This window comes from Metopolophium dirhodum, chromosome 1, assembly GCF_019925205.1.
Source record: "Metopolophium dirhodum isolate CAU chromosome 1, ASM1992520v1, whole genome shotgun sequence".
NCBI lineage: Eukaryota > Metazoa > Arthropoda > Insecta > Hemiptera > Aphididae > Metopolophium > Metopolophium dirhodum.
This window is the reverse complement of record NC_083560.1, coordinates 17,143,438-17,171,086: the sequence shown is the minus strand read 5'-3', so window position 1 is coordinate 17,171,086 and position 27,649 is coordinate 17,143,438. Positions and strand designations below refer to the sequence as shown.

The window sequence follows — 27,649 nt, the reverse complement described above, 5'->3', positions numbered from 1 at the left end:
AAACTTAACTTTTTATATGAAGTCAAGTTAACAATATTTCTTAACTCAATTCAAACTTAACTGATATACAAAAATGTCTATTTACTTAACTTTTAATTTAATTGAATAAAAAAGAAATTACCTTAACTTAACTGAGTTAAAAAAAACCATTAACTTTCCCAGCGTTGCGGCCAGATCGTGCCCTGTAAATACGACACTGACTAAAACACGTGTATACTATGTATTTACCAACCAAAGTGTAAGAACATGATGATATAGATTACAGAATAAAACTCGAATGACACATAATATGGTAATTGAAAATATATTGTAATCACTAGTGGATAATACTATTGTCTAACACGTCCAACAAAATATTTATTGTGTTACTGTGTACGGGGAAAAAAAACTGAAACGCATCGTTTTGCACTTGAACCGTCGCCGTAATACACTGTAATAATAATACGATACGTCAGATAATAATAAACAAATAATATTATCGCGCAGACCCTTCAGGCGGTTTCTCCAATCATAATACAGTTTGTACACAATATGTCAGTTGTTATAATATGATATTTCGTACGACGGACAATCGTATGACAAGAGCGTTTCCAATTTAAAGTTCAAGAAAATAAATAAACCGTATAATCGTCAAGATGAACGCATTACTCTCGAGTTGTGCGGTCTTCGTATTTTTCTTCAGTTGTGCGGAACAGACATATTTTCTAAATAAAGACTACATAAGTTCAATCAATAGCGTTGCGAAGACTTGGAAGGTAATGCCATTGCGTATAATAATATTATTACTATCGTTGAAAACCTAAAATTCTACTTAACAGACCGCTTGATTCGTTTTAATTTTCGGTTAAATGTTTCGTTTACCGTTTTTTTTACGAACAATTTACTAAGCGATCGAAACAACACATTTTATTTTTTTATCACATAGAATAACAAACAACAAAAAATGAACATATTTTATGAAACAATTTTAAAAAGACAATGAAAAAAACACGTCATTGTAAAACCGTCGCATGTTCCCTAAAAACTTAAGTATCAATGGATTCAGACTTACCTCTGTTGTTAATATTATCACTGAAATGTAGATTAATCTTAAAAATTACACAGATATAATATTATATAACAATAATAACACAACAACAAAAAATTAGTGATATCCCAAATAATGCATTCTGCCAAACTTTGATTAAAAAAAACCGTTCTAAAAGTTGTACTATATAATAGTATAGCTAAGTCTATATGAACTTTAGATATCATTTAATTAAAAGTTGTCATAAAATAATTTCATTTAGCTTGGCCACTTAAATTAAATAATTTAAAAATACTATAGCACGACGAGTACCTACATAATGTAGTAAACTATCATTGAAATAGTGTGTGTTACTAATCAGGTGGTATGAGACCCTCAAGCTACATACCCAAAGTTATCTAAAGTTCAAAGACTTATCTATAAAAATATATCATAACTTTTACAGCTGCTTTTTTTGTACTAACGTTTTAGATTCTGAGCGAAGCGATGAATGTATTGATTCTACAATGATGTGTGTTTTTTTTTTATTTTTTTTTTTATTTTTGTGTCTGTCATCACCTTTTAGGACAGTAAAAGTGCTTGGATTTTCTTCAATAGTAACTTTTCTGATAGGAAAGTGAATCTAGTTGGTACTTTGGGGGGTCAAAAGTAAAAATTTTCCAGTAGTTTTCAAAAGCGACGTGAAAAACAAAAGAAAAACTAAAGAAAAACGGGAATTTTTACGCAAAATCGGTTTTCGAGAAAATCGATTTTGGTTTTTGGTGTAACTCTAAAACAAATGACCGTAGGGACATGAAATTTTGACTGAATGTTTATATTAGCATTTTCTATACACCATAAAATTTACAAAATATTTTGACTCTTTTTGAGCTGTTTACGGCCATTGTCAGTTTTCAATTTTTTTAGTTTTTTTTTCTATAAATATCAATAAAATTTTATCTGTTGAGTAAAAAAGCTTGAAAATTTAATAGAAGGCTCCTAGGTTATTGTTTCAAAGGCAGATGAAAAAAATTAAAAATCCTTAGTGACAGTTTTTATTTATAAGCATTTAAAGTTCAAATTTTGACAAAATACGGAAAAATCACGAAAAATAGCAAATTATTTTGATGAGAATTCATAAAAATTTTTCTTTTTAAATGTAAGATTTGAAAATGTAATATAAGATTACTCATAAGTTTGTCTACCTTTATCAAAAAAAAAATGTCTAGAAGAAACTTAAATTAAATTTTTATGAGCGTCTGAAATTTATATTTTTACAACATTTGATATTTACTCGATTTCTCATGTAACAATTTTCTTATTTTATTCTAATTAAAAAACGAATGACTGTAGATACTTGAAAATTTCACTGAATGTTTATATTAGCATTTTCTATACACCATAAAATGTTGAAAATATTTTGACTCTTTTTGAGCTGTTTACGGACATTGTCAGTTTTCAATATTTTTAGTTTTTTTTCTATAAATATCAATAAATTTTTATTTATTGGGTAAAAAAGCGTGAAAATTGAATATAAGGCTCCTGATATATCGTTCTAATAGCAGTTAAAAAATATTAAAAATACATAGGCACAATTTTTTTTTATAAGCATTTAAAGTTCAAATTTTGACAACATTTATCAAATTTATAATTTATTAATTATTTTGTAGTTAAAAATTTATAAATTTTTAACTTTTATGGCTAAGGATTGAAAATTTAAAACAAGGCTCCACGTAAATAGGTTATATATAAATTACTTTATTCACAATAATATCATCAAATATACTTGGTAAAATCATAGGCTGACTGACCGTTTTCGCTCAGAATCGTTTTTCTTATACAATGTTATTATATCATTGAATTCAAATTTAACACCATCCATTACAGTGAACCACTTGTAACCTACCGTACAGCAGAGCGACATCCACTTATCCACCTTTTTTTAATTTGCCCGTGTGTTTTTGTTGACATTATTATTATTGTTAAGAGGACGCCACACCCGCATGTGTTGTCTCCGTCTTACAAATGCGAAACATACTAAATTTACGCTCAAAAATTCAAGTCTTATGCCGTTAGCTTAAAAATTAGAGTGAATCGACCTATTATGAAACTTGATGGTAAGAACATTATCTGTGTTTTGTCAGAAGTTTTTTTACGATAATTCAGTTTTTCAGTGATTTATGAGCATTTTTAATTTACATTTCTTATACACGCTATAACTTTCCTAAAACCTGAATCATCGTAAAAAAAACTTCCAACAAAACACAGATAATATTCTTACGATTAAGTTTCATAATAGGTCGATTCACTTAAATTTTTAAGCTAACGGCATAAAACTTGAATTTCTGAGCGTAAATTTGGTATGTTACGCGTTTGTAAGACGGAGACAACACGCGGGAGTGTGGCGTCCTCTTAAAAACGAATAATAATAGTGGCCGATCGAGGAACAAAATTTCTCATTTTGAGAAAGGTGGATTGAAAATATCTAAGGATTGAAAATTGAAAACAAGGCTCCACGTAAATAGGTTATATATAAATTACTTTATTCACAATAATATCATCAAATATACTTGGTAATATCATAGGCTGACTGACCATTTTCGCTCAGAATCGTTTTTCTTATACAACGATATTATATTATCATTGAATTCAAATTTAACACCATCCATTACAGTGACCCACTTGTAACCAACTGTACAGCAGAGCGACATCCACTTCCCACCTTTTTTTTATTGTATTTCATATTCAACATTATATCATTTAAGTTAAAATAGTCTGTTGCAATCGCGTGTAAATATTATTTCGTTTAGCGTTTATTACGAATAATAGTAATAATTGGCTGATCGAAATAACACGATATTTTCTTTTTTCATCACAAACCTTGTCGGAGACGGTGTGTCATTTTTTTCTCAAACTTGTACTTCGAATAGTACACTTGGTGATAAGGTTATTTTTGCTTTTGATTACCGATGTAGCTATAGGTTATTGAAAAATCGTCTGACATTCGCTGTGGGAAATAACAAAGAAACTATACATACCTAACAACGAAGAGATTATTGCAGTTTTATCGTAAACATAAAACGAGTGCAATCGAAATATACATCACTGGCCAGAGGTCCGTCTGCCGAAGATAGGGTGTGAATATGAAGGTCGTTTCAAAGCAGAGTATGGCCGACGTCGGAATGATCAAACACAAGATGTTTTTGATTTAAAAGTGTATAATTATAAGTATAAGTATAAGTGTAGGTATTCTTGAGAAACCCGTGTTTTGCTCTTCTGTGTATTGTAAGTTCTCACCTTGCGACCGTAACGAACGTGTTAAATTGGATGTCAATGGTAGATTGCAAACGAAAAAATAAAATACTGAGCGAAAACGTGTTGTCTTAGGCTCTAGGTATTTCTGAAGTCATTTTATAATTATTTAACGTACATTTCACCAGCCCCCCCAAATATAATTGTTGACATTTTTTTTTTGCAAAACATTAGTGTGCCATTAGTGTGAATTTGTGTGACTATTTTCAGAATTTGTGCGATACTGGTTTAACCGTAAATTCAAAAATATATATGGGGGGCTGTAGAAATGTTCCCCAGCCCCCCATCATAGAAAAAATTACAATTTTCAAAATTTTCTTTTGCCAAACATTAGTGCGCCATTAGTGTGAATTTGTGCGACAACAACCAGAATTTGTGCGACACCCGTTATACTCGGAAAAATCGTTTTTCCATTTTGAGCATTTCCCCAGCCCCCCATCATAGAAAAAATTACAATTTTCAAAATTTTCTTTTGCCAAACATTAGTGCGCCATTAGTGTGAATTTGTGCGACAACAACCAGAATTCGTGCGACACCCGTTATACTCGGAAAAATCGTTTTTCCATTTTGAGCATTTCCCCAGCCCCCCTCATAGAAAAAATTACAATTTTCAAAATTTTCTTTTGCCAAACATTAGTGCGCCATTAGTGTGAATTTGTGCGACAACAACCAGAATTCGTGCGACACCCGTTATACTCGGAAAAATCGTTTTTCCATTTTGAGCATTTCCCCAGCCCCCCCTCATAGAAAAAATTACAATTTTCAAAATTTTCTTTTGCCAAACATTAGTGCGCCATTAGTGTGAATTTGTGCGACAACAACCAGAATTCGTGCGACACCCGTTATACTCGGAAAAACCGTTTTTCCATTTTGAGCATTTCCCCAGCCCCCCCTCATAGAAAAAATTACAATTTTCAAAATTTTCTTTTGCCAAACATTAGTGCGCCATTAGTGTGAATTTGTGCGACAACAACCAGAATTCGTGCGACACCCGTTATACTCGGAAAAATCGTTTTTCCATTTTGAGCATTTCCCCAGCCCCCCCTCATAGAAAAAATTACAATTTTCAAAATTTTCTTTTGCCAAACATTAGTGCGCCATTAGTGTGAATTTGTGCGACAACAACCAGAATTCGTGCGACACCCGTTATACTCGGAAAAATCGTTTTTCCATTTTGAGCATTTCCCCAGCCCCCCCTCATAGAAAAAATTACAATTTTCAAAATTTTCTTTTGCCAAACATTAGTGCGCCATTAGTGTGAATTTGTGCGACAACAACCAGAATTCGTGCGACACCCGTTATACTCGGAAAAATCGTTTTTCCATTTTGAGCATTTCCCCAGCCCCCCCTCATAGAAAAAATTACAATTTTCAAAATTTTCTTTTGCCAAACATTAGTGCGCCATTAGTGTGAATTTGTGCGACAACAACCAGAATTCGTGCGACACCCGTTATACTCGGAAAAATCGTTTTTCCATTTTGAGCATTTCCCCAGCCCCCCCTCATAGAAAAAATTACAATTTTCAAAATTTTTTTTTGCCAAACATTAGTGCGCCATTAGTGTGAATTTGTGCGACAACAACCAGAATTCGTGCGACACCTGTTGTACTCGGAAAATTTTGAGCATTTCCCCAGCCCCCCCCCCCTCTCCACCCATTATGGAAAAAATTACAATTTGCAAATTTTTCTTTTGCCACCATAAATTTTTGCGCTGTCTTCCAGGTAAGTCGAAATATTAAATTTTAACATTGGATCTAAATCAAAAATTTTCATATTCAGTCATCACCAATATTACTTAATGTATTCAGATATAAAATAAGACCTTTTATATATTGCATGCTTGTTTAGAAAATAATATCACATTATTGTACTTTCAGTAAGATTTTAAATACGATTTTTTTAAATTTTATTTTTAACAAATCGTTGTGGTAGGTCTTATTAAATTTAAATAATATGTAAATGTACAAACTATAGACAACACAATATTATATCAATGAATCAAAATAAGGTTTCTAAAATTATATACCTATGTAATTTATCTTTTTAATTTAAGCTAAATTAATTTTGTTATTTACAATTAAAATAATGAATTCATAAATACTTTCTTGATACTTAGTAAAAATAATTATATGGCCTGTGCCAGAGTAAGGTAATGTGTGCCCGATCCACTGCGACCTCTTATATCGGCTATGCGCGCCTTGCTCTCAACATTGTCTTTCCGATATAAATCTAAGAACATCAATGCTTGGCCTGGTATGCATTATTTTGTTTGTAGGTTTATTCAACCTGGATTCGTCTAATATTTTCGCAAGACACATAGGTAATTATAGTGTTATATTAAAGCTGTAAGGATTGGTTTTGTGTAGGTATTTGAATTTATTAAACATAATATTAGCGTAATATTTGTATTCTCTATATTTTTCCTTTTAATATGATAACAAATTTTTATTATTGATAATATTTGACACAACTTTAATTTAAATTGTATTAATTAAGAACTCAATATATCAAATTTTTTTCGGTATCGGTCAGCTTGTAAATTATAAGATCCATGTGGGAAGCCAGTTTCACTAGCTCCACTCGGTAACGGGGGATTTTTAGAATACACATTTTGCGTAAGATACAATGGAAAGTAAAAATTATTGTGGTCTTGCCAGGTTACTCGAAATAGAGTTAAAATGTTTTAATTGGTTGATAAAATGTATATAATTTCGTCAGTGAAGTAGCAGAACACTGTTTTCTAGTTGTATTTTCTTTTGTTAATTAATTGATTACCTATATTTAAAATTACTAATAAGATTTTTTTTTATAAAATAGACCGTACTATGTTTATTGAATCCATAATGGTAAATTTATAATTACTGATACAGTGAAATTAGTTGGTAACTTAACTACTTACGTGTTAGTGCAATAATTGCAGTGCATGTATGTATAATGAATAGATAGAAAATCCAACATTACAATAAAAGATGAGTATAAATATGACATTTATCTTATAAATTATATTAAATTTGGCAACTTTATACAATGGTGACATCGTATTTTAGTATTTAATACGCGCAATGTAAACCAATAAGGTTCGCGCGCAATCGTATTCAACCCGCCCCGCTTACTCCACATGGTTGAATCACTGTGTTCTGAGGTCACTGAAATCAGGAAATTTCGGTAGCCTGGGTACCAGGATGGTATAGTTTACATTTTATATAATTTAACTATAATTTATTATTATTTTACGTCATTCGCACATACATAATTGTAGGTATTGATGGTGTATGGTAGTGTGGAATTCTGGTTGTTGTCGCACAAATTCACACTAATGGCGCACTAATGTTTGGCAAAAGAAAATTTTGAAAATTGTAATTTTTTCTATGAGGGGGGGCTGGGGAAATGCTCAAAATGGAAAAACGATTTTTCCGAGTATAACGGGTGTCGCACGAATTCTGGTTGTTGTCGCACAAATTCACACTAATGGCGCACTAATGTTTGGCAAAAGAAAATTTTGAAAATTGTAATTTTTTCTATGATGGGGGGCTGGGGAACATTTCTACAGCCCCCCATATATATTTTTGAATTTACGGTTAAACCAGTATCGCACAAATTCTGAAAATAGTCACACAAATTCACACTAATGGCACACTAATGTTTTGCAAAAAAAAAATGTCAAAAATTATGTTTGGGGGGGCTGGTGAAATGTACGTAATTATTTATTAATAGCGCTACGAGCATAGAGCGCTACGAGCGTATTATTGATATTATTTGATGTTTGTTTCGCTAATGCGGTTATAATGATTTTTCCAAATACATTACATTTAATATGTTTTAGATTCTAAGCGGAGCGAGGAAGCTATATAGTGGTTTTACAATGGTGTTTATTTATTATTTTTTTTTATATCCTGTATACAAAATTTCTACCAGAAGAAGTGTTTTGATTTTAACATATAGTACCTTATCTTTTAGCAAATTGGATCAAGATGGTACCTTAGGCAGGAAATATAAATATATATTATATTATAAACAATATACATTACATAGTATTATATATTATTAGATTCTGAGTGGAGCGAGAAAGCTAGTGGTTTTACAATGGTGTTTATTTTTTTAATTTTTTTTTTTTTTTTTAGCAAATTGGATCAAAATGGTACTTTAAAGAGGTCATTTTTCGATTTTCTCAATAGTTATTTAAGGACACGGGAAAAACTACTGACAAATTACGAAAAACCACTTAAAATGGGATTTTAATTTCTAACGCTTTGTTAATCACCATAGGAAGTAGAAACGAATAAAAAATTATAATATTATAATATTAACTCGACTTACATGATATATAATAAATAACAACAATATAAAATATCCAGACTAACAAACCGTCTCCGCTCAGAATCGTTTTTCTTATATTATGATATTATATCATTGAATTCAAGTTAAATACAATCCATTATACATAGCCCCACTTGTAACCTACTGTTCAGCAGAGCGAAATCCATTTACCCGTTTTTTTTTTTAATAATTATATTTATATGTAAGAAACAGGCCTGCGTTACTGATTCAACGGATATAGTATATTTAACATTATTTATTTTCCCCCAGTAATTTTTCAAAGCAAGCACTTCCCTACCCCGCCAGTTTTTTTAAACATTTATTAAAATAAGAATTTTTTTTTTTCAGTCATATCTAATTGTTTCTTAAGCCGATTATAACGAATAGCCAAGTTTTTTTTTAAACATCAGTTTATGAACTCTTTATATTTATATGTTTTTACTTCATTTGTTTCAAACATTATTTAGGTATTTTTTGTTTATTATTATAAGTGGTACTTACTATTGTTTTCAATAATTATGAGTGGAAACGCCGTGCGAGCCTCTACTTCTGAGAATATCTATTTTATAATTTATTTATTTCGTTATGTGTAATTATTGATTTTCGTCTTGGTAATACGACATGCTTAACCAATTTTTCCAAAAATATCATATACAATAATTAGGGCTGAGGACTTCATGCTCCCAAACACCTTAAAAAATGCATTCCATTATGCCCTAAGGATTTACCATACATGATTGAATAATATGCAGAAATGCTTAAATATGCCCTTACAAATATAAATATATATTTTGATTAAAATTAACGCGTATTTGTTTTTATTTCTTAATCTTTTTTTTTTGATGCTTGTATTTAAACAAATCGAAAAAAAAAGAAAATTATTCAACTATAAATGCATATTGTGTTTAGGATTGAATAGTTAAACTCTTTGCCAAATGATTAATTGTGTGGCGTGACTACAGTTTCTCAAACGTGAATGAGCGACAATGATTGTTCAGCAGAAAATGTTGGTAAAATAATATTTTATCATTTTAATTGATTTTTCTTTCGATTTCTAAAAAAAATCATATTACATATTATATTATAATGGGTGCGCTAAAGATGAAATACAATAAAAAAAGAGGGTAAATAGATGTCACTCTGCTGTACAGTAGGTTACAAGTGGGTCGATGTATAATGGATTGTATTAAACTTGAATTCAATGATATAATATCATTGTATAAGAAAAACGATTCTGAGCGGAGACGGTTTGTCAGTCTGGATATTTTATAATGTTATTATTTATTATAGCCTTTAAGTAAAATTTATATAATAATATTATAATTTTTTATTCGTTGCTACGGTGATAAACAAATCGTTAGAAATTAAAATACTTTAAAATTCTACGCTTTAAATAACATAAATTTTGTTTTTGATTATTCCAACGTCGGCCATACTCCGCTTTGAAATGACCTTAATTCACACCCTATCTTCGGCAGATAGACCTCTGGCCAGTGATATATATTTTAATTGCACACGTTTTATGTTTAAGATAAAACTGCAATAATCTCTTTGTTGTTAGGTATGTAGTTTCTTTGTTATTTCCCACAGCGAATTTTACACGATTTTTCAATAACCTATAGCTACATCGGTAATCAAAAGCAAAAATATTATCACCAAGTGTACTATTCAAAGTACAAGTTAAAAATGAGTCATTTTTAACTTGTACTTTGATTTATATTTATATCTTGGTTTGCTATAAAATAGAGGCCCAGAATAAAACATGCAAATCCTATAACTTCTCTGCCTTAAAAATGACACACCGTCTCCGACAAGGTTTGTGATGAAAAAAGAAAATATCGTGTTATTTTGATCAGCCAATTATTGTTATTATTCGTAATAAACAGCAAACGAAACAATATTTACACGCAATTGCAACAGACTATTTTAACTTAAATGATATAATGGGTGTGTTAAATATGAAATGCAATTAAAAAAAAGATGGGTAAGTGGATGTCGCTCTGCTGTACAGTAGGTTACAAGTGGGTCACTGTAATGGATGGTGTTAAATTTGAATTCAATGATATTGTATAAGAAAAACGATTCTGAGCGAAAATGGTCACCCTATGTTATTAGTTATTACCAAGAATATTTGATGATATTATTGTGAATAAAGTAATTTACAGTGAAACCTCTGAATAGCGGACATTCTTGGTCACCAACATTTTGTCCGTTATTCGGAGGTGTCCGTTACTCAGAGGGGATAAATTTTTGAAATTTATTTGTAAAATAATGTACTATGTATGTACATATATGTATGTAATGTTTTTACTTATTATTTATTGTAAGTTATTACATTTTTAGATTGTTACAAATTACATATTATTATTTATCTAAAATGTCAATTTTTTCGCGAAGCGACAACCGCTTCCGGTTTAACGTAGTCATCACGTCGAATACCGTCACTAACTGACATACTTTTGTCATAACACATAATCGCTTCACCGATAACCGAATTTGTCATAATCGTATCGTCCCATAACGAGTTTGTCATCGTAATTATGTTACATTATTACAAGAGTGCATACGAATGTGAATACGTATTACAGATAGGCATATTACAGATTGTATTTTCAAATAATGATTAGGGATTTACCATTTTTTTAAAAATTCCCTAATAAAATAATGTTCGTTATTCGGAGAGTCCGCTATTCGGAGGTTTTCCTATTGAAAAGTAGTGAAAATGTCCCCGTTCCCCAAAAAACGTCCGCTATTGGGAGGTGTCCGTTAGTGGAGGTTTCACTGTATATATAACCTATTTACGTGGAACCTTGTTTTCAATTTTCAATCCTTAGCTATAAAAGTTGAACATTTTATAAATTTTTAACTACAAAATAATTATTAAATTTTAAAGTTGATAAATTTTGTCAAAATTTGAACTTTAAAAGCTTATAAAAAAAAATTGTGAATATGTATTTTTAATATTTTTACTACTTACTACTGCTATTAGAACGATATATCAGGAGCCTCATATTAAATTTTCACGCTTTTTTACCCAACAAGGCAACAAATAAAATTTTATTGATATTTATAGAAAAAAAAACTAAAAAAATTGAAAACTGACAATGTCTGTAAACAGCTCAAAAAGAGTCAAATTATTTAAAAAATGTTTTCGTGTATATAAAATGCCAATTAATTCAGTGAAATTTTAAGTATCTACAGTCTAATTACAACAAAATAAGAAAATCGTTACATGAAATATCGAGTGAATATTAAATGTTGTAAAAATATGAATTTCAAACGCTCATAAAAATATATTTTGGCTTTCTTGTAGACATTTTTTTTTTTGAAAATGGTAGACGAACTTATGGATAATCTTATATTACATTTTCAAATCTTAGATTTAAAAAGAAAAATTTTTATGAATTCTCAACTCAAAATAATTTGCTAATTTTCGTAATTTTTCCGTATGTTGTCAATATTTGAACTTTAAATGCTTATAAATAGGGCTCGGATTTTGTAGCAAAATAAATCCTTAAAAAAGCATTTTAAGTAACCAAAAAAAGCAAAAAAAAAGCATTTATTAATTTAATTCTAAAAAAACAAATTTTAAATTACACTTAAAATTAAATAATAAAAAAGGAATTTACGACCATATATTTAGTCGAGTTACTTTCATTAAAACTCATTCTATTGGGTGCTAATATATTTTTGTACATAGAAAAAGACCTTTCCACGCGTCAACCTATGTAATCGGTACATATTTCATATAAACTAAATCATTTGAATCATACTGTTCCATATTTACGTTTAGTGCAGTGCCATTATGAATACTATTGACTTTTTGAAGTTGTTTAGGGGGGTATTTGCCGCTACAAGTGCGGAACATAGGTCAGCATTAAAATCAGACTTACGAAATTGTTGAATGAATGGCTGAACTGCATTATGTTTTTTAGCTTCAAGTTTTTTCAATGCTTCTTTGTGTTTTTCTCTGCCAATATGTTGTTGAACGTTATATTTTTTATCCGAATTTATTTTGACTTCACACAATTTACAAAATATAATATTTCCGTCAGTCATAAGCACATTTTCACCGAATTCTCTTACGATTTTTTTTTAATTTTAAATTTAAATTTTTAACTTTTGGCATTTTGACGATGAGTGAAATTTTTAGAACAGCATACGTCTATACCTCACTGATTGTCGATTGATATTTACCGGCCAACTAAAGTATTAGAACGTGCTATAAAACGCAGGTATAATTCAGATAATTTTCTCTTTCTTTGAGTCGTAAATACAACTATAGATAATTGTAGATAAAACTATTTCGGCACAATAACGACAGTTATTTTGTCAGTCATATATTTGTTACTGGTTTTTTCACTGGTTTTATAATTTCTGGTAATAATAATATAGTCCAAGACGTATAATATACATAAAAATAAGCTAAGTTTTCAAGAAAAATATGTAAAAATCAAGAAAATAATAACCAAATAGGGGAAAAAGCAATAAAAAGCAGGTTTTGTGGGAAAAAGCAAAAAAAAGCAAAAAAAAATTTACTTTATTGAAATAAGAACGATTTAATAAAACATATTTATACATAAGAATTATCTTTCTATCACACTCCCCTCCAAAGAAGCATTTGCTACGAAATCCGAGCCCTACTTATAAATAAAAACTGTGACTAAGGATTTTTAATTTTTTCAATCTGCCTTTGAAATAATCACTTAGGCGCCTTCTATTAAATTTTCAAGCTTTTTTACCCAACAGATAAAACGTTATTGATATTTATAGAAAAATCGTTAGAAATTAAAATACTTTAAAATTCTATGCTTTAAATCACATACATTTTGTGTTTGATCATTCCGACGTCGGCCATACTCTGCTTTGAAATGACCTAAATTCACACCCTATCTTCGGCAGATGGACCTCTGGCCAGTGATATATATTTTAATTGCACACGTTTTATGTTTATGATAAAACTGCAATAATCTCTTCGTTGTTAGGTATGTAGTTTCTTTGTTAGCCTTTAAGTAGCATTGATATTATAAAATTATAATTTTTTATTCGTTGCTACAGTGGTACACAAATCGTTAAAAAATTAAAATCTCATTTTAAGTGGTTTTTCGTAATTTGTCAATAGTTTTTCCGGTGGCCTTAAATAACTATTGAGAAAATCGAAAAATGACCTCTTTAAAGTACCATTTTGATCCAATTTGCTAAAAAAAAAAAAAAAAAAAATATATAATACTATGTAATGTATATTGTTTATAATATAATGTATAAATACGATAGAAAAACATGGACTTAATGTATGGACAAAAAAAGCTTAATATGCAAAATAAAATAAATTGCCTTAAATAAGGTACCTAATATGAAACAAATTTCTAATTTATAAAACTTATAGTTACGTTTTAAATGATTGCTTAGGTATTTGAAAACATGCTTGATCCTATAAGTCCCTAGTCATACATATAAAATTATATGCTTATATTGTATTTAATTATATTATATGAAAAAAACAGGCTTTCGTGGATAGTCAACAAGTATAGTAATATTATAGTATTTTACAGGGATATTATGACGACAAGTTCAATAATAAGCAATTTAACATGAAACAAAATAAACACAAGAAAAGTAAATACGCAGCGCAAAATGTAGGTTAAATTAAACACAAGAGAAAAATAATTATAAAAACAAATGGAAGAAGGTCATAGTTTTAGTACCTACATCATTTTTTATTAAGTTTTCCTATATTAATCAAGTTTGTAATAATAAGTGGAGCGAAAAGGATGTGACGTTTTAGATTCTGTGTGGAGCGAGAGATCTGGTGGTTTTACAATTTTACAATGGTGTTTTTTTTTTTTTATCCTGTATACAAATTTTCTACCAGAAGGATTGCTTCGATTTCAACATACAGTATCTTAACCTTTAGAAAATTATAACAAGATGGTAATTTAGAGAGGTCATTTTTCGATTTGCTCAATAGTTATTTAATTCCACGGGAAGAACTACCGACAAATAATAAACAAAAAAACCACTAAAAATGGGATTTTAATTTCGAACGCTTTGTCTATTACCATAGAATCGAATAAAAATAAAAATAACGATTTTAGTTATTTTGTTATAGTTTATATTACGTCGGCATCCTGCCAAAACTAGGTAACGGCATATTTCACTATTTTGAGATAATGGCGCCGTCTAGTGTTAAACATCATTTTCAAACGATTTTAAAGAGGCGTCTTAAGTGAACTTCCTACTCTAACCTGTCACAAACTTACAGTTTCTTATTTTCACTAACGGTGAAGGACATAAATATAAAGAGTTAAAAGTCATTAATGGTTTAGTGAGTTTTGGCATATACTGTGATCAATGAAATATTGAGAGCCAAAATTCACTATCGGTAAAAATAAAAATGTAAAATCACAGAATGACTGTGGTAGTGTGGTATACTGGTATAGAACTGTTAAACCCTTATACGGACCTTTTAAGTCTATGATTAAACCCCTTCAATATAATTGTGATAAACTGATAATAACACGAATAATAATAATATTATTATTATTATTATTACCTACCATTCTATTTTCAATTCTATCAGAATTCAGTTTGATTGGCATAGGCGCAATTTGGGGGGGGGGGGGGGTGCTTGGAGGTGCTAAGCACCCCCAAAATTCATATTAGCCCCCCAAATTGTTGTTGACTATAATATTATGTCATAGATATTTGAATACATTTATTTCTAAAACCTTATAATTTTCATAATCATAGGTAAGTGTTTATATTAAGATCAATGCGAAGGTTTATAAAATTAAGTTGTATGAATGTAGGGGGTATGAGGGGCAAAGCCCCCCACTGATCGCTTTCGTCGACATACATCTAGCACCCCATATATTTAACCCAAATTGCGCCTATGTTGGTTTGCACCATAAATAAAAGATTGTACTTCCTTGCACTTAAATTTGTTACTTTTGTTAGAGTAATATTATTATTATTTTATATTATAAACTACTAATAATTATTTTCACTATTGAGTAATGATGTCATTATGTTTAGAGTCGTACATTAAAGTTATTAAAAGGTCTTGGAAATTATTTTTATAATTATTTTATACATAAGTTGCAATTTCTTTAAAGTTGTAAATCACTTACATAAATGTATTTGTTATTTTCTTTTTATATAATTTTGTATTTTGTATTTTTTCTAATTAATGAGTTATGTTATTATGACAATAATTTTAAGATAAAACATATCTATTAATAATTTATTTTATTTTTATTTATCATGATAAACACAACAATAATGATGTTAATAATAAAAAAAAATCACACTTTAGCAAATAACTTGATAATTGAAATAAGTACAATCTAATGATGATAATTTGACTATGCCCAATAATCAAAATATTTAATATTAAACCAATATAGATTTCTTCCAGTCAAAACAAATAGTAAAAATCATTTTCATATTCAGTAAAACTCATTAACGGTTAAGATATTTACATATAATACTTTACCAATAAAAAAAAACAGTGTTATATTAAATATTTCGAAAAAAATCCAATATTTTTTAATGCAGTAATACAAGCAGATTTTATTTAAAAAAAAACTATGTAAATATCTTAAAAATTAAAGATTTTTTGGGGTTGAGACCAAAAATGTACTTTTTTAAACACTTCAAAGTCGTTTACTGAACAATTACTATTTTGCCGTTATCGAGTTTTGGTAGGAATTTATTTATATATTAATTTATTTCATTAATATGAATTCGAATTACAGGCTATAATGAAATATAATCTATATCTATATCTATATAAGTGTACATTTTGAATAAATTTTATAACTCAAGATCCACCAAACCGATTTCGATAACAATTTCAGAACATATTAAGATATGTAGATGGCTTCTGTGAAGTGTGTACGCTGTGGGATAAGTGCACACCTGGCGACATGGACAAAAACAACAACAATTATTTTTATCTATATTTATAACCCATAGCAACCATTAAAATTACTTAAAATTCATTCAGTAGTCTTTACGTGAAAGAGTAACGAACATACTTACAAACTTTCACGTTTATAATATTAGTAGGATGAATTCCCTACACAATCGCTAAATTATGCTAAGTATTATAGATCGTATATCTATATATATAAAACTGAAATCAAGCAAAAGAGGAAATCTTTGTTACGGTTTGGCTTCGAAACTTCTTATCCAATTGTCATGCAGTTTTTTTTAAACGAAAGAGGATATCATGGAACAGGTTTTAGGCATAAATAAAGTCCGATAATGTTAGTCAATAATTAGTTATCCATACATATAAAATCCAAATACCACTGACTCACTGATCGCTGTATCTCAAAAACTACTCAACGTACGGACTTGAAATTTGGAATAGAGGTTCTTCTCATATTTTCACCGTGCAATAAGAAAGGATTTTCAAAAATGTTGCGTTTTAGTTGAGTTATTAACGATTATAATTATTCACTGCCAATACGTGATAAAATTTCTATCGTAAATCTCAAAATTCCTGTTTGAGCACCTACCGAGGGTGATCACTTCCCTTTTTAAATTAGCCTATGACACTCACAAAGAATGTGGCTTTGTATTGGTGAAAGAATTTTCTAAATCAGTTCAGTAGTTTCAGAGTTTATCCCGAACATACAAACAAACGCTATCATTTTATATATTAGTATAGACAAAAATGAATGTTTGTGTGTAGATTATACCTCTGGGAAGTAGATAGGCTAATTTAAAAAGCGTTAAATTTGTTTTTTTCAGATTTTAGTGCGGTTGCGTGAGGCTTTTGTAATAATTGATTATATTAATCCTCCGTAGGTGGAATTAAGTAAAAATGACAAACTCGGTACAATTTTGATACTTTAGAGTTAAATCATACACTTACGTACAAACAGCACGGGGTCCGCGATCTACCACAGGTATATTGCCAACCTGATAATATACTGCTGTGAATAAGAATTTTTATTCAGGGCAACATAAAAGTTAAGTGGACGTCGCACTCGCATATGTTGTCTCCGCCTTACACGTGTACGACATACCAAATTTTACGTTCGGCAGATCAATTTTAGCCCCGTTAATTTTAAAATAAGAGTGAATTGACTTCTTATAAAATTCAAAGTTAAGAATGTTATCTAGGGCATCTCATCGGCTTTTTGTTATATTTCAGTTTTAAAGTGTATATTATGAGTATTTTAAAATTGTAAATTGTTTATACATCTTTTAATGCTCATAGCTCGATTTCAAATTAAAATTTAACAAAAAGCCGATGAGATGCCCTAGATAAAATTCTTAACTTTAAATTTTATAAGAGGTCAATTCACTCTAATTTTAAAATTACCGGGGCTAAACGTGATGCGCTGAGCGTAATTTTTGCTATGTAGTACACGTGTAAGACGGAGACGCACATGTGCGGGTTTGACGTCCCCTTAAGATGAATCTAGAACATCATACACCGAATATATTAAATAAGGTTGAACAAAGTTTGAGTCGTGTACAATTTGTACATTTAACGGGTAACGAAGTGCACGGGCTCAGATAGTAGCAATATAAAATAAACTTTCTCCGCTCAGAATCGCTTTTCGTATAAACAATGATATGATATCATTGAATTCAAATCGAATACAATCCATTATACAACGACCAACTTGTAACCTAATGTACAGCAGAGCGACATTCACATTTCACATACCCGAATTTTTTTCAGTTGAACTCAAACATAAATAAAACTGAATTTTGATCGAGTTATCGTTCTGCCGTAAACTGATAAGTGCGTACTTCGTCACTGCTGTAAAAGATGTGTCGAATTAGGTTTCAACGATGGATACGTTTCACGCGAAAAAAAATTCTGAAGGGAAACGCAGTGGGAGCTCCTATTTCGGAGAATATTTTATAATTTATTTATATAGCTATGAGTAATTGATTTTTGTCTTGGTAATATGGTACAATAATTAATAATGTTGAACCGATTTTCCAAATCATGTATTTTATAATATTTATAATATATTTTATGTCTATTATTATTATATAAGTATTTAAATCAGGATACAAACTTGTGCCATTTCGAACGTAATTTTGTCCACTATTCGAGAGTGTCCGTTATGGGAGGTCACACTGTATTTCACAAAGACATTACGGCGCCATGTTCAATAATAAGCAATTTAACGTGAAAAAAAAAATAAAGACGAGGCGTATTTAACGCAGTCTCCAAATTAAAGGCTAATTTACTTAAATTAAGTACAAATGTAAAACAATTATAAAAACAATAAAAAGAGAAGGGAGTAAGTAAGTACTAGCAATAGACATAATGGTGTACATTATAATATAGATTCATAAAGTTCGTAATAATTAGTGGAGCGAAATGGAAGTGAGAATTTTTTATTTGAACGGTTTATCTGAGATGGAATATAAAAATTAAGTTAAATTAAGTTTCGAGAGTTTCATCAACATTTAAACGTCAAAGGTGTGTGTACCTACGAAAAAAAGCGTTTCTAACATTTTTTTTGTATTTTTTGTTTTTTTTCTATGAAATTGTTGATAAAAAATGTATGTAAGTGTTCAACTTTAGAGTTCAACTTATATCTTATATAGTTAAGAGTTAAAAATTTAAGACAAGGTTCCACGTAAATTGGTTATTTTGCTACCAAAGTATCTAAAAAATATTAAAACATATTTTTTTTTTATAGATATTATATGTTCAAATTTGGACAAATTTAGATATTTTTTTGTATTTTAAAAATATTATTTTTGGTTACTTGAAATTTCTCATGTTATTATTATGTACGAAGATTGAAATATAATAATAATATGCAAATTATATTAATTCAACTTAAAGTTTACCGTATTAATAATTACAATATAAATATTATTTTATACAATTTTTATTTACCTATTTATTTATTATTATAACTAAGGGGGCTGCAGTCCGTTATGTCAAAAGTCAAAACTAATGTAGATTTGATCAATCTAATCATTAATTTTGTTTGGTATAATGTTTTTCAATATATTTAAATTCCGTATCATATGATAAAATAAAACTTAAGGGGGCTGGAGGGGGCTCCAGTCAATGAAAAAAATGAGACTTTTAGACCAATAAGCTAGACAAAACTTTAAATGCTTATAAATGAAAACTGTGACTAAGGATTTTTAATATTTTTAAAATATCATTGTAACAGTATAGTAGGAGCCTTGTTATACATTTTCAAGCTTTTTACCCAACAAGTAAAGTTTTATTGACATTCATAGAAAAAAAGACTAATCAAATTGGAAATCAGAAAATTTCTGTTTCTGTTTCTACACTGTTCAGAACAAATGAAAATATTTTGAAAATTTTATCGTGTATAGAAAATGCAAATATAAACAACCATTGAAAAATGCATGTATATACATTTGTTTTAAAGTTACACCAATAAAAATTAGCCAAAAAAAAACACCAACTAGATTCACTTTCCCATCGAACAAGATACTGTTGAAGAAAATCGGAGCAGTTTTACTGCCCCAAAACGTGAGACACACAGACACAAAAATAACAAAACACACATCATTGTAAAATCAATACATTCATATCGCTCCACTCAGAATCTAAAATATCACACACTATACTATACGAAAACTTTCTTATGGAATGATATACAACCATATAGCCATAAAACAACCGCCGACAAGTGAAATTTAATGATACGACCAAACCGATCAAATAATTAATAAATAATCAAATTAATCAAATACACGCATAAATCGTTGTTAAAAATGTTTCTGAATTGAATGCATTTAAATGATTTCCACAATTATATATCATATTAAGTTACTGTTAAATAAATAAATTATAACTTTTGATGATAATTTTGTGTACAACAATAATAATAAAACGATTGTAATTTTGATAATCTTTCTTCAAAATAAATTACGAATTTTCATCTCGCATACTACTTTTATCGATTTCCGTCGATATAATAAACAATTGATTTCGCGGTCAGTTTAGCACCACAAGCATGTCAAACTATTAACGTATTAACGTAGATAATATGTGTCAATTATTGTGTTTATTTATTTGTGACACAAAAGTAACATATTGATGTATGCACATCTGAAATGAAAATTGAATGCATTTATTATGTTTTCTTATTATTAAATTAAGTTATACTTTTATTTGTCTATAAAGCATTGCTAGCAGCAGCCCTTGAGAAAATTATTAAAAATACCTTTAAATTTCATATGCAGTCCGAAATCTAAATATACGTTATAATAAATTGTCTTTCTAAACAACCCGTTTACAATTTATAGTAGTAGTCGGGTTGAATAGGTATTGTGAAACCTTATTGATAAAAATAATCCGACGATTAATGCCTTAAGTCATGCCCGAGTCGTAAATTTACGTCGTTATATTTTATTAACTTGCGGTTAGTCATATACACTCTCACAGCAACACGATTAGTCATAACTGCGATCACAATTTTATTTTAATATATTATATGGTGTTAGTGATTATAATATTACATCCGTAAGATTTTGTTGTTTGTCATTAATTCAATAAATTACGTTATATCGGTAATCGTTACGAACCGGAATTCAGCGCAAAATCCATTCTTCTTTGAGTGTTCTAGAATGATGCATTCCATGTATATAAATAATTGCATGATGTAACAGATACTTCATAGATATAAACATTTGTTTTGCAATCGTCGTTGTTTTCTATTTTTAGTGCATTTTTTTAGTATTTTTAAGTAGTTTTATGAATTTTTAGTGTTATTGTTAGCTTAGTCAAGGTAAAGAACATTAAGAATTCTGAAAGCTAAACCGTAGTTTTCCATCGCAAGCGTAGTTGTGTGACTATAAAAACAATTTTTCAAGGGCATAATTTATGTTTGTGAAGTTAGCCCTTCAAGGTATAAACGATCATAACGTCGGACCGATAAACTTACAAATTCTGAAAATCAACTTACATTTACTTACAAATAGAGTACTTTAACTTACAATGCAAAAATCAAACAAAGTTGGGAGGGGGGCTAACTTCACAAACACAATTTTTTAGGGTTGTTGCGTGCACCCGTCTTACGGGAGATGGTGACAAGATAGGATGATGGTAGAAGCGTCAAATTATCAACGATTTGTAGTTCGATGAATTATTTATTAAAAACTGTAAAAAATACAAGTTAAATTTATACTGGTTAGCTAATCGAATTAACGACGAATACTGGTGTCTTAGAAAATAGCGATTGCTCGAATATTCTCTAAGTCCGAAATACGCCGTTAACGAAAATAATCAAAGTCCAACGAGAAAATAGTGATTACCATAATCGAAGAGGTACAGGAGTGCGTACGTACGGTGGCAAGATCACGTCTGAATAATGGGCGGCTCCCAGGGCTCCTATGTAGTCCTATCCCCTCCCTTTACTAGATCCCTGGCGGACTTCGTCGGTGGTTCTCACAGTCCGGGGGGCCTTCCATAATTAGATGGTTGATTATTTCGTATTGCGAACACTGACCTATGACTCAGGGTTGCAGATGTGCCTTTGGTCGATGCGGGGTATCGTTACAATAAGTGCGTATGCCCACGGCCGTGTTGTCACAGTGCCGAGATCTAATTCATAGAATCTATTGCGCGTCGCGGAGTTCCCACAGATATTCTTACCGGCTCGGGTTCTATCGGCTGGCCGTCGACGGATGTTGAATCTGTTGCTAACAATTATTATAATGTTGCTCTCCCAGGGTGTTGTGCACTACGCTGACATCATCCCGACCATCTATGTGTTACCCTAGTACATTAGATATTCGTATATTCTAACTATGTGTAGGAGCGGAGTAGAGGGGTCCCGTACGTAGCAGGGTACTTTTGGTTGTTTATAGATTCAGTGCATTTAAACCCGGACCCTATTGTTATAAAAGGTATAATATATGCCCTAATTATTAAACTCTTATTGGCATTGTTATTGTTATATCATTCAGGCTGGCATCAACTTTCATCCGGAAACACCTTTGAAATTCATATTGGGACTTTTGGGTTCAAAAGGCGTGGAGGTATCTTCGGCGGGTCCGTTTATGTCACATGACCCACTGTACAGCTCCGCCGGAAGTATTCCGAAAGAATTTGACGCTAGAAAACGATGGAAGAACTGCACGACGATCGGGACGATTCGCGATCAAGGCAATTGCGGATCTTGTTGGGTGGGTTATTAACTTTTAGACCATAATTTAATTGAATTATTTTTGAAAAATGTGCATAAAAAAATGTCCTTGTCCGACCGCGATAGGCGTTCAGCACTTCTGGAGCGTTTGCCGACCGTTTGTGTATAGCTTCGAACGGGTCATTCAATCAACTGTTGTCGGCTGAACACGTGACGTCTTGTTGTTACCGATGCGGTTTAGGTTGTCAAGGAGGTTATCCGATCAGAGCTTGGCGATATTACAGCAAACATGGTCTGGTCACCGGAGGAAACTTTAACTCGTTTGAAGTAAGACAATATTGATAATAGAAAACGTAGATAACAATATTATAGTTATCACAATGTCATTATACATGGTTTGAACTAAAATAACTTAAATTAGTGAACGTAGCCATTTCCAACAAATCATGAGATATACCATTTTCATCCACTGCCCAATTGAAAAAAATCTTCACTATTTAGTATTTTTCTACATTTAGTGGTTAACAATATAATGTTTATATTTTTAAGTCATGATATTATATAAATAAAACAAATCGTTCAGTTATACAACATTTCTCCAGAAATGGAAACTGCATGAAAACTAAAAACTAGTTTTTGCAGACCAAAATGGACAGTGGAGGAAAATGGACACACCCGATTTAGTAAATTTAACGTTTCGTCTCGAGACTGGCAATAAAATATTACCTTACCTTCGGAAAATTCTAATAATTGTTCTAGGGATGTCAGCCGTACATGTTTCCGCCGTGCACGGGAAACAACTTTTGTAGCGGTCAATCGGAAAAAAATCACAAATGCCAAAAAAAATGCTACGGAAACACATCGATTTCCTATAAGAACGATCGCAGATATGGTAAAAATTATTTTGTGATGACAACATTTTTTTTTATAATAATATTACTATGACCCACGAATTAAGATATACTGGATACGGAACGGAGCAGGTTATCAGTTTATAAAATGAAACTGAAAAGTGCTAAGACAATCAGCTGCTGTGTCAAGACTACTAGCGCTCTCTAGTTGTATTAAATTTCCCGCACTTTTTTTGAAAATATATTATATATATTATTGTATTTGATTTGTGTCACAAAAAATGTGGGCAAGAGTTAAAATATTTTGAAATTTATATGATGTATTTTAAAATGCTAATACAAACATCTAAATAAAATTTAAAATATTTGTGGCTAAGTTTTTTAGTTGCATAAAAAAACTAAATCTATTTGGTCGAAAACTGCTTCTGCCTAAAAATCCGAGTCAATTACGACCACTCAAAAGTACCAACTAGATTATCTTTGCCACCAGAAAATATTATGCAGTTTAAAATAGAAGCATTATTTCTATTAGCATAAATGTTTACTGCAGATAGAAAAAAAACTCATCATTGTAAAATAAATGTTTTTAAAATAGCAATATAGGCATATTATATATATTATATATATATTATAAGTTGTTTAAAATAAAATAATGTATTTTTACAATAAGAGGTAGTTAGTTCTTATAACACGTGATTACAAATTGTTAATGATAATTTGCATTTTCTCATTATTTTATTAAATATTTTTAAACATATTTTATATACATTTATACGTCTACCATGGTAAGGGAGAACAAATGTTGTATACAAAACTGTCCAGGGTTACATAAATCTAGGTTTAGTATCCCACAATGTTCCTTCAATGAATGGCAAGAAGCAATTGGAACATCTTTAACCAAAAGATCAAGAATTTGTGGAGAAATTTAAATATTTAAGTAGGGACCTGGCACAGTGGCACATCGGTAACATAAATAAATGATTTTTGAATAATTCTCTGTGATAGACGATAGTATTGATAATAAGTACATACATTATACACTAGGGCTAAAATAGCGCTAGTTGGTTTGACACATATTAGCAATTAGTGTATTCAGTTTATCACATTCCGTTCCGTATCCAGTATATCTTAATTCGTGCTATGACCTCTCAATAAATTATCATCAAGATATTGTTATGAAAAGTTAGGTTTTGTAAACTCGGAAGACGCATCAGGCATATATAAGTATAAGGATAAATATAATCATTGATACTTAATAATGTGTGTCACCGGTACTGTACACATAATTATTATTGATAACGATTAATGAGGAATTGGCTTATAGACATATTATAGTCATTCGTGTACACATAAACATGTACAATAATATATTGTCAGGATATAGTATATAAGGCACACACGAGCAGAACAGCCTGCCACTTAGGAATTCCGGATGACCGTACTGTTCGTAAATCTTTCGTTCGACTATATTTGATACGTATGTGGAAATAGTAAAAACAATATTTTCAAAAAAGTTAAGACTTTTTGGTATTTTGAGTGTAGAAACTATTAAACTGATCACCTCGTATCATAATATCGTAAATTCAATTTTCTCAAAAAATATACAAATACTTACATATTGGTGTTACATTTTTAATGAATAACACATTGTAATAAAATTGCATAAAAACAATGAAATCAGAATTTTACATACTGACGGAATCACTATCAGCATGTTAATCCTCTATAATCCTCTGACAGTGTAAAATACTGGTTTTTGGTATTTTTAAATATACTTGAAGACCATATTTTAAAAAACTTAATATAATATAACATTTCGTTTAACTATTTAAGGAGTTATCATTCATATCAATTAATATTTTTAAAATACGATATTTTCGCAACACATTGTATTTTGTTTTTTCATTTATATAGTTAAAGGATCGCCATATGTCCTGGCCTACGATAACATGCAAAATGACATGATGACTTACGGGCCAATCGAGTCATCTTTTGATGTGTACGACGACTTTATATCGTACAAGTCAGGTATAAATTCAATGTTAATAAAAAATAATAATATGTGCACTTGTTTGAATATTTGTCTACAAATAGTTTTTCATTTATTTGATAAGTATTATAATAATATATCAACAAGTATTTGAGCGAATTTTAAATACAATTTTACTATAAGTCTGTACCTACACTTTCACACTTTAGATATATAATTATGGAATTAATGAAAAAACAAACGATCATTACCAAAGCAATAACAACTTAAATTTGTCTTAAACTACAAAACTTTTATCAACTGTATAGTATTATGTTATTGATAATTGTTTAAAAACTATTATATTAATGGTTATTTAACAACTAATAAGATTATATATTAACAACAACAAGTTTCGATAAAATTACTACTAAAAAATAAAAACATATGTATTTTTGTATACGAAAAACGATTCGGAGTGGAGGTGTGGATATTTTATATTATATTAATATTTCCATTAGGTGAAAATAAGAGGATAGGTAACCTAACCTAACTAATATCCTAAAATTAAATGTGATTTTTCGGTTACAGTATGAACTACTAATGAGAACCATGAGTACAATATTTCAAGCCTTAGCTAAACGAATTTGCCATTAATTGATACATGTTTAACCACGCAATTATTTACAATGAATGTTGATGATATTATCAAGAAACTAACATTAAATGTTTATAAAAATAAATCATGCTTCTGTGTCTCTAAGATTTTTAATATCTATAATAAACACTTAAGCAGTACCTAAAATTGTGTGTACTACGACGCACTTAGTGTAGTACGAAAAGTGCAGTGAAATTTAAAAGTGTGTTATTCTAATTTTTAAGCCTTTATATAAATAATATTATGTATAATTTTATATCTTCACTTTTTTTTTTATATTTTAATGGTTTTTTACCAAACCACATTTTGATTATTATCTACATTCTACACAGACACACAGTAAACAATATTTTGTGTTGTTACGTCTTATACTCTTATTATAGTTATTATTATAAACTATTCATTGTTATTGAGAGTACCTATTTGTATTATTATCAGCTTAGTAGTGAACGGTGGTATCAAGTATACCAGCGTTTTAAGTGTTTATCTAGAAATAATTTAGATTTGACCGATTTGGGACTATGTGTGTAGTACGACAATTTGGATATTTTAGGGACTGCTTATAAGGAACCTTGTGTATTATATTTTCGCTTTTAACCCAACGAATAATTTTGTATTGATATTTATAGAAAAAAAATTAATTAAATCGAAAATGGTCCAAATGAAATCGCTCTAACTTTTTGATAAAAAAAAAAGGTTACCGAACAGTTATTTTAATAATAACATTATAACATTTTTAACGTATTCTGCTCTAACAATTAATTTTTTTCCCCAATTATTTTAATAAGTACTGAAATTACCAACTAGACACAATTTCTTACCAGAAACCTTCATTAAAGATAACGATCAGAGCAATTTTCTATTGGAAAAAGTGCCTCCAGTACTACACAGATCATTCTGAAATCGCTGCGCTCAGAATTTAAAAATATTATTTAAAATGCAGTGTTTAAACAAAAGGTTTTGAAAGTTCCCATTCCAAAAATGTGTGTTAAATACATAACAATATAAGTGTGGTTGTGTTTAATGGTTTGTTTGAACGCTACTCTGATACTTTTTCACATGCACACGTGAATCAAAATACACCAAAATCTCAATGATATTCAACAACCGGTTTCAGGTGTATACTTCAAATCACCCAACGCCACGTATTTGGGAGGCCATTCTGTTAAATGCATCGGATGGGGAGTCGAAAGAAACGTGTCCTATTGGCTGATGATGAACTCGTGGAATAGTACTTGGGGAGACGGAGGATATTTCAAAATACGGCGAGGCACGAACGAGTGCCAAATCGAGGATTCGTCAACTGCTGGGGTGCCGGAATATTATAAATAGGGCTGGGATAACATAAGAATTATTATACGTTCAATGTATTTTTGATCATTATATTAAGAAGTTATTAAAATTGATTCAAGTATTA

At 30.0% G+C, this 27,649-nt stretch overlaps 1 protein-coding gene across 1 annotated transcript; it reads left to right on the top strand.

Moving 5' to 3' along the window:
* The first annotated feature begins 527 nt into the window (after window positions 1-527).
* LOC132936422 (cathepsin B-like) lies at window positions 528-27,649 on the top strand. Its single transcript, XM_061003147.1, has 6 exons — window positions 528-755; window positions 22,576-22,794; window positions 22,881-23,081; window positions 23,514-23,646; window positions 25,520-25,633; window positions 27,350-27,649. Exons 1-6 carry the CDS (start codon window positions 636-638, stop codon window positions 27,562-27,564), a joined length of 1,002 nt encoding a protein of 333 aa, XP_060859130.1. The 5' UTR covers window positions 528-635; the 3' UTR covers window positions 27,565-27,649.

Excerpts from the sequence above, each read along its gene's own strand:
- LOC132936422 (XM_061003147.1), top strand. The coding sequence starts at position 636 with ATGAACGCATTACTCTCGAGTTGTGCGGTCTTCGTATTTTTCTTCAGT. Across the intron at positions 756-22,575 it reads GCGTTGCGAAGACTTGGAAG|GCTGGCATCAACTTTCATCC; the intron begins GTAATGCCATTG and ends TATATCATTCAG. Across the intron at positions 23,082-23,513 it reads GAAACTTTAACTCGTTTGAA|GGATGTCAGCCGTACATGTT; the intron begins GTAAGACAATAT and ends TAATTGTTCTAG.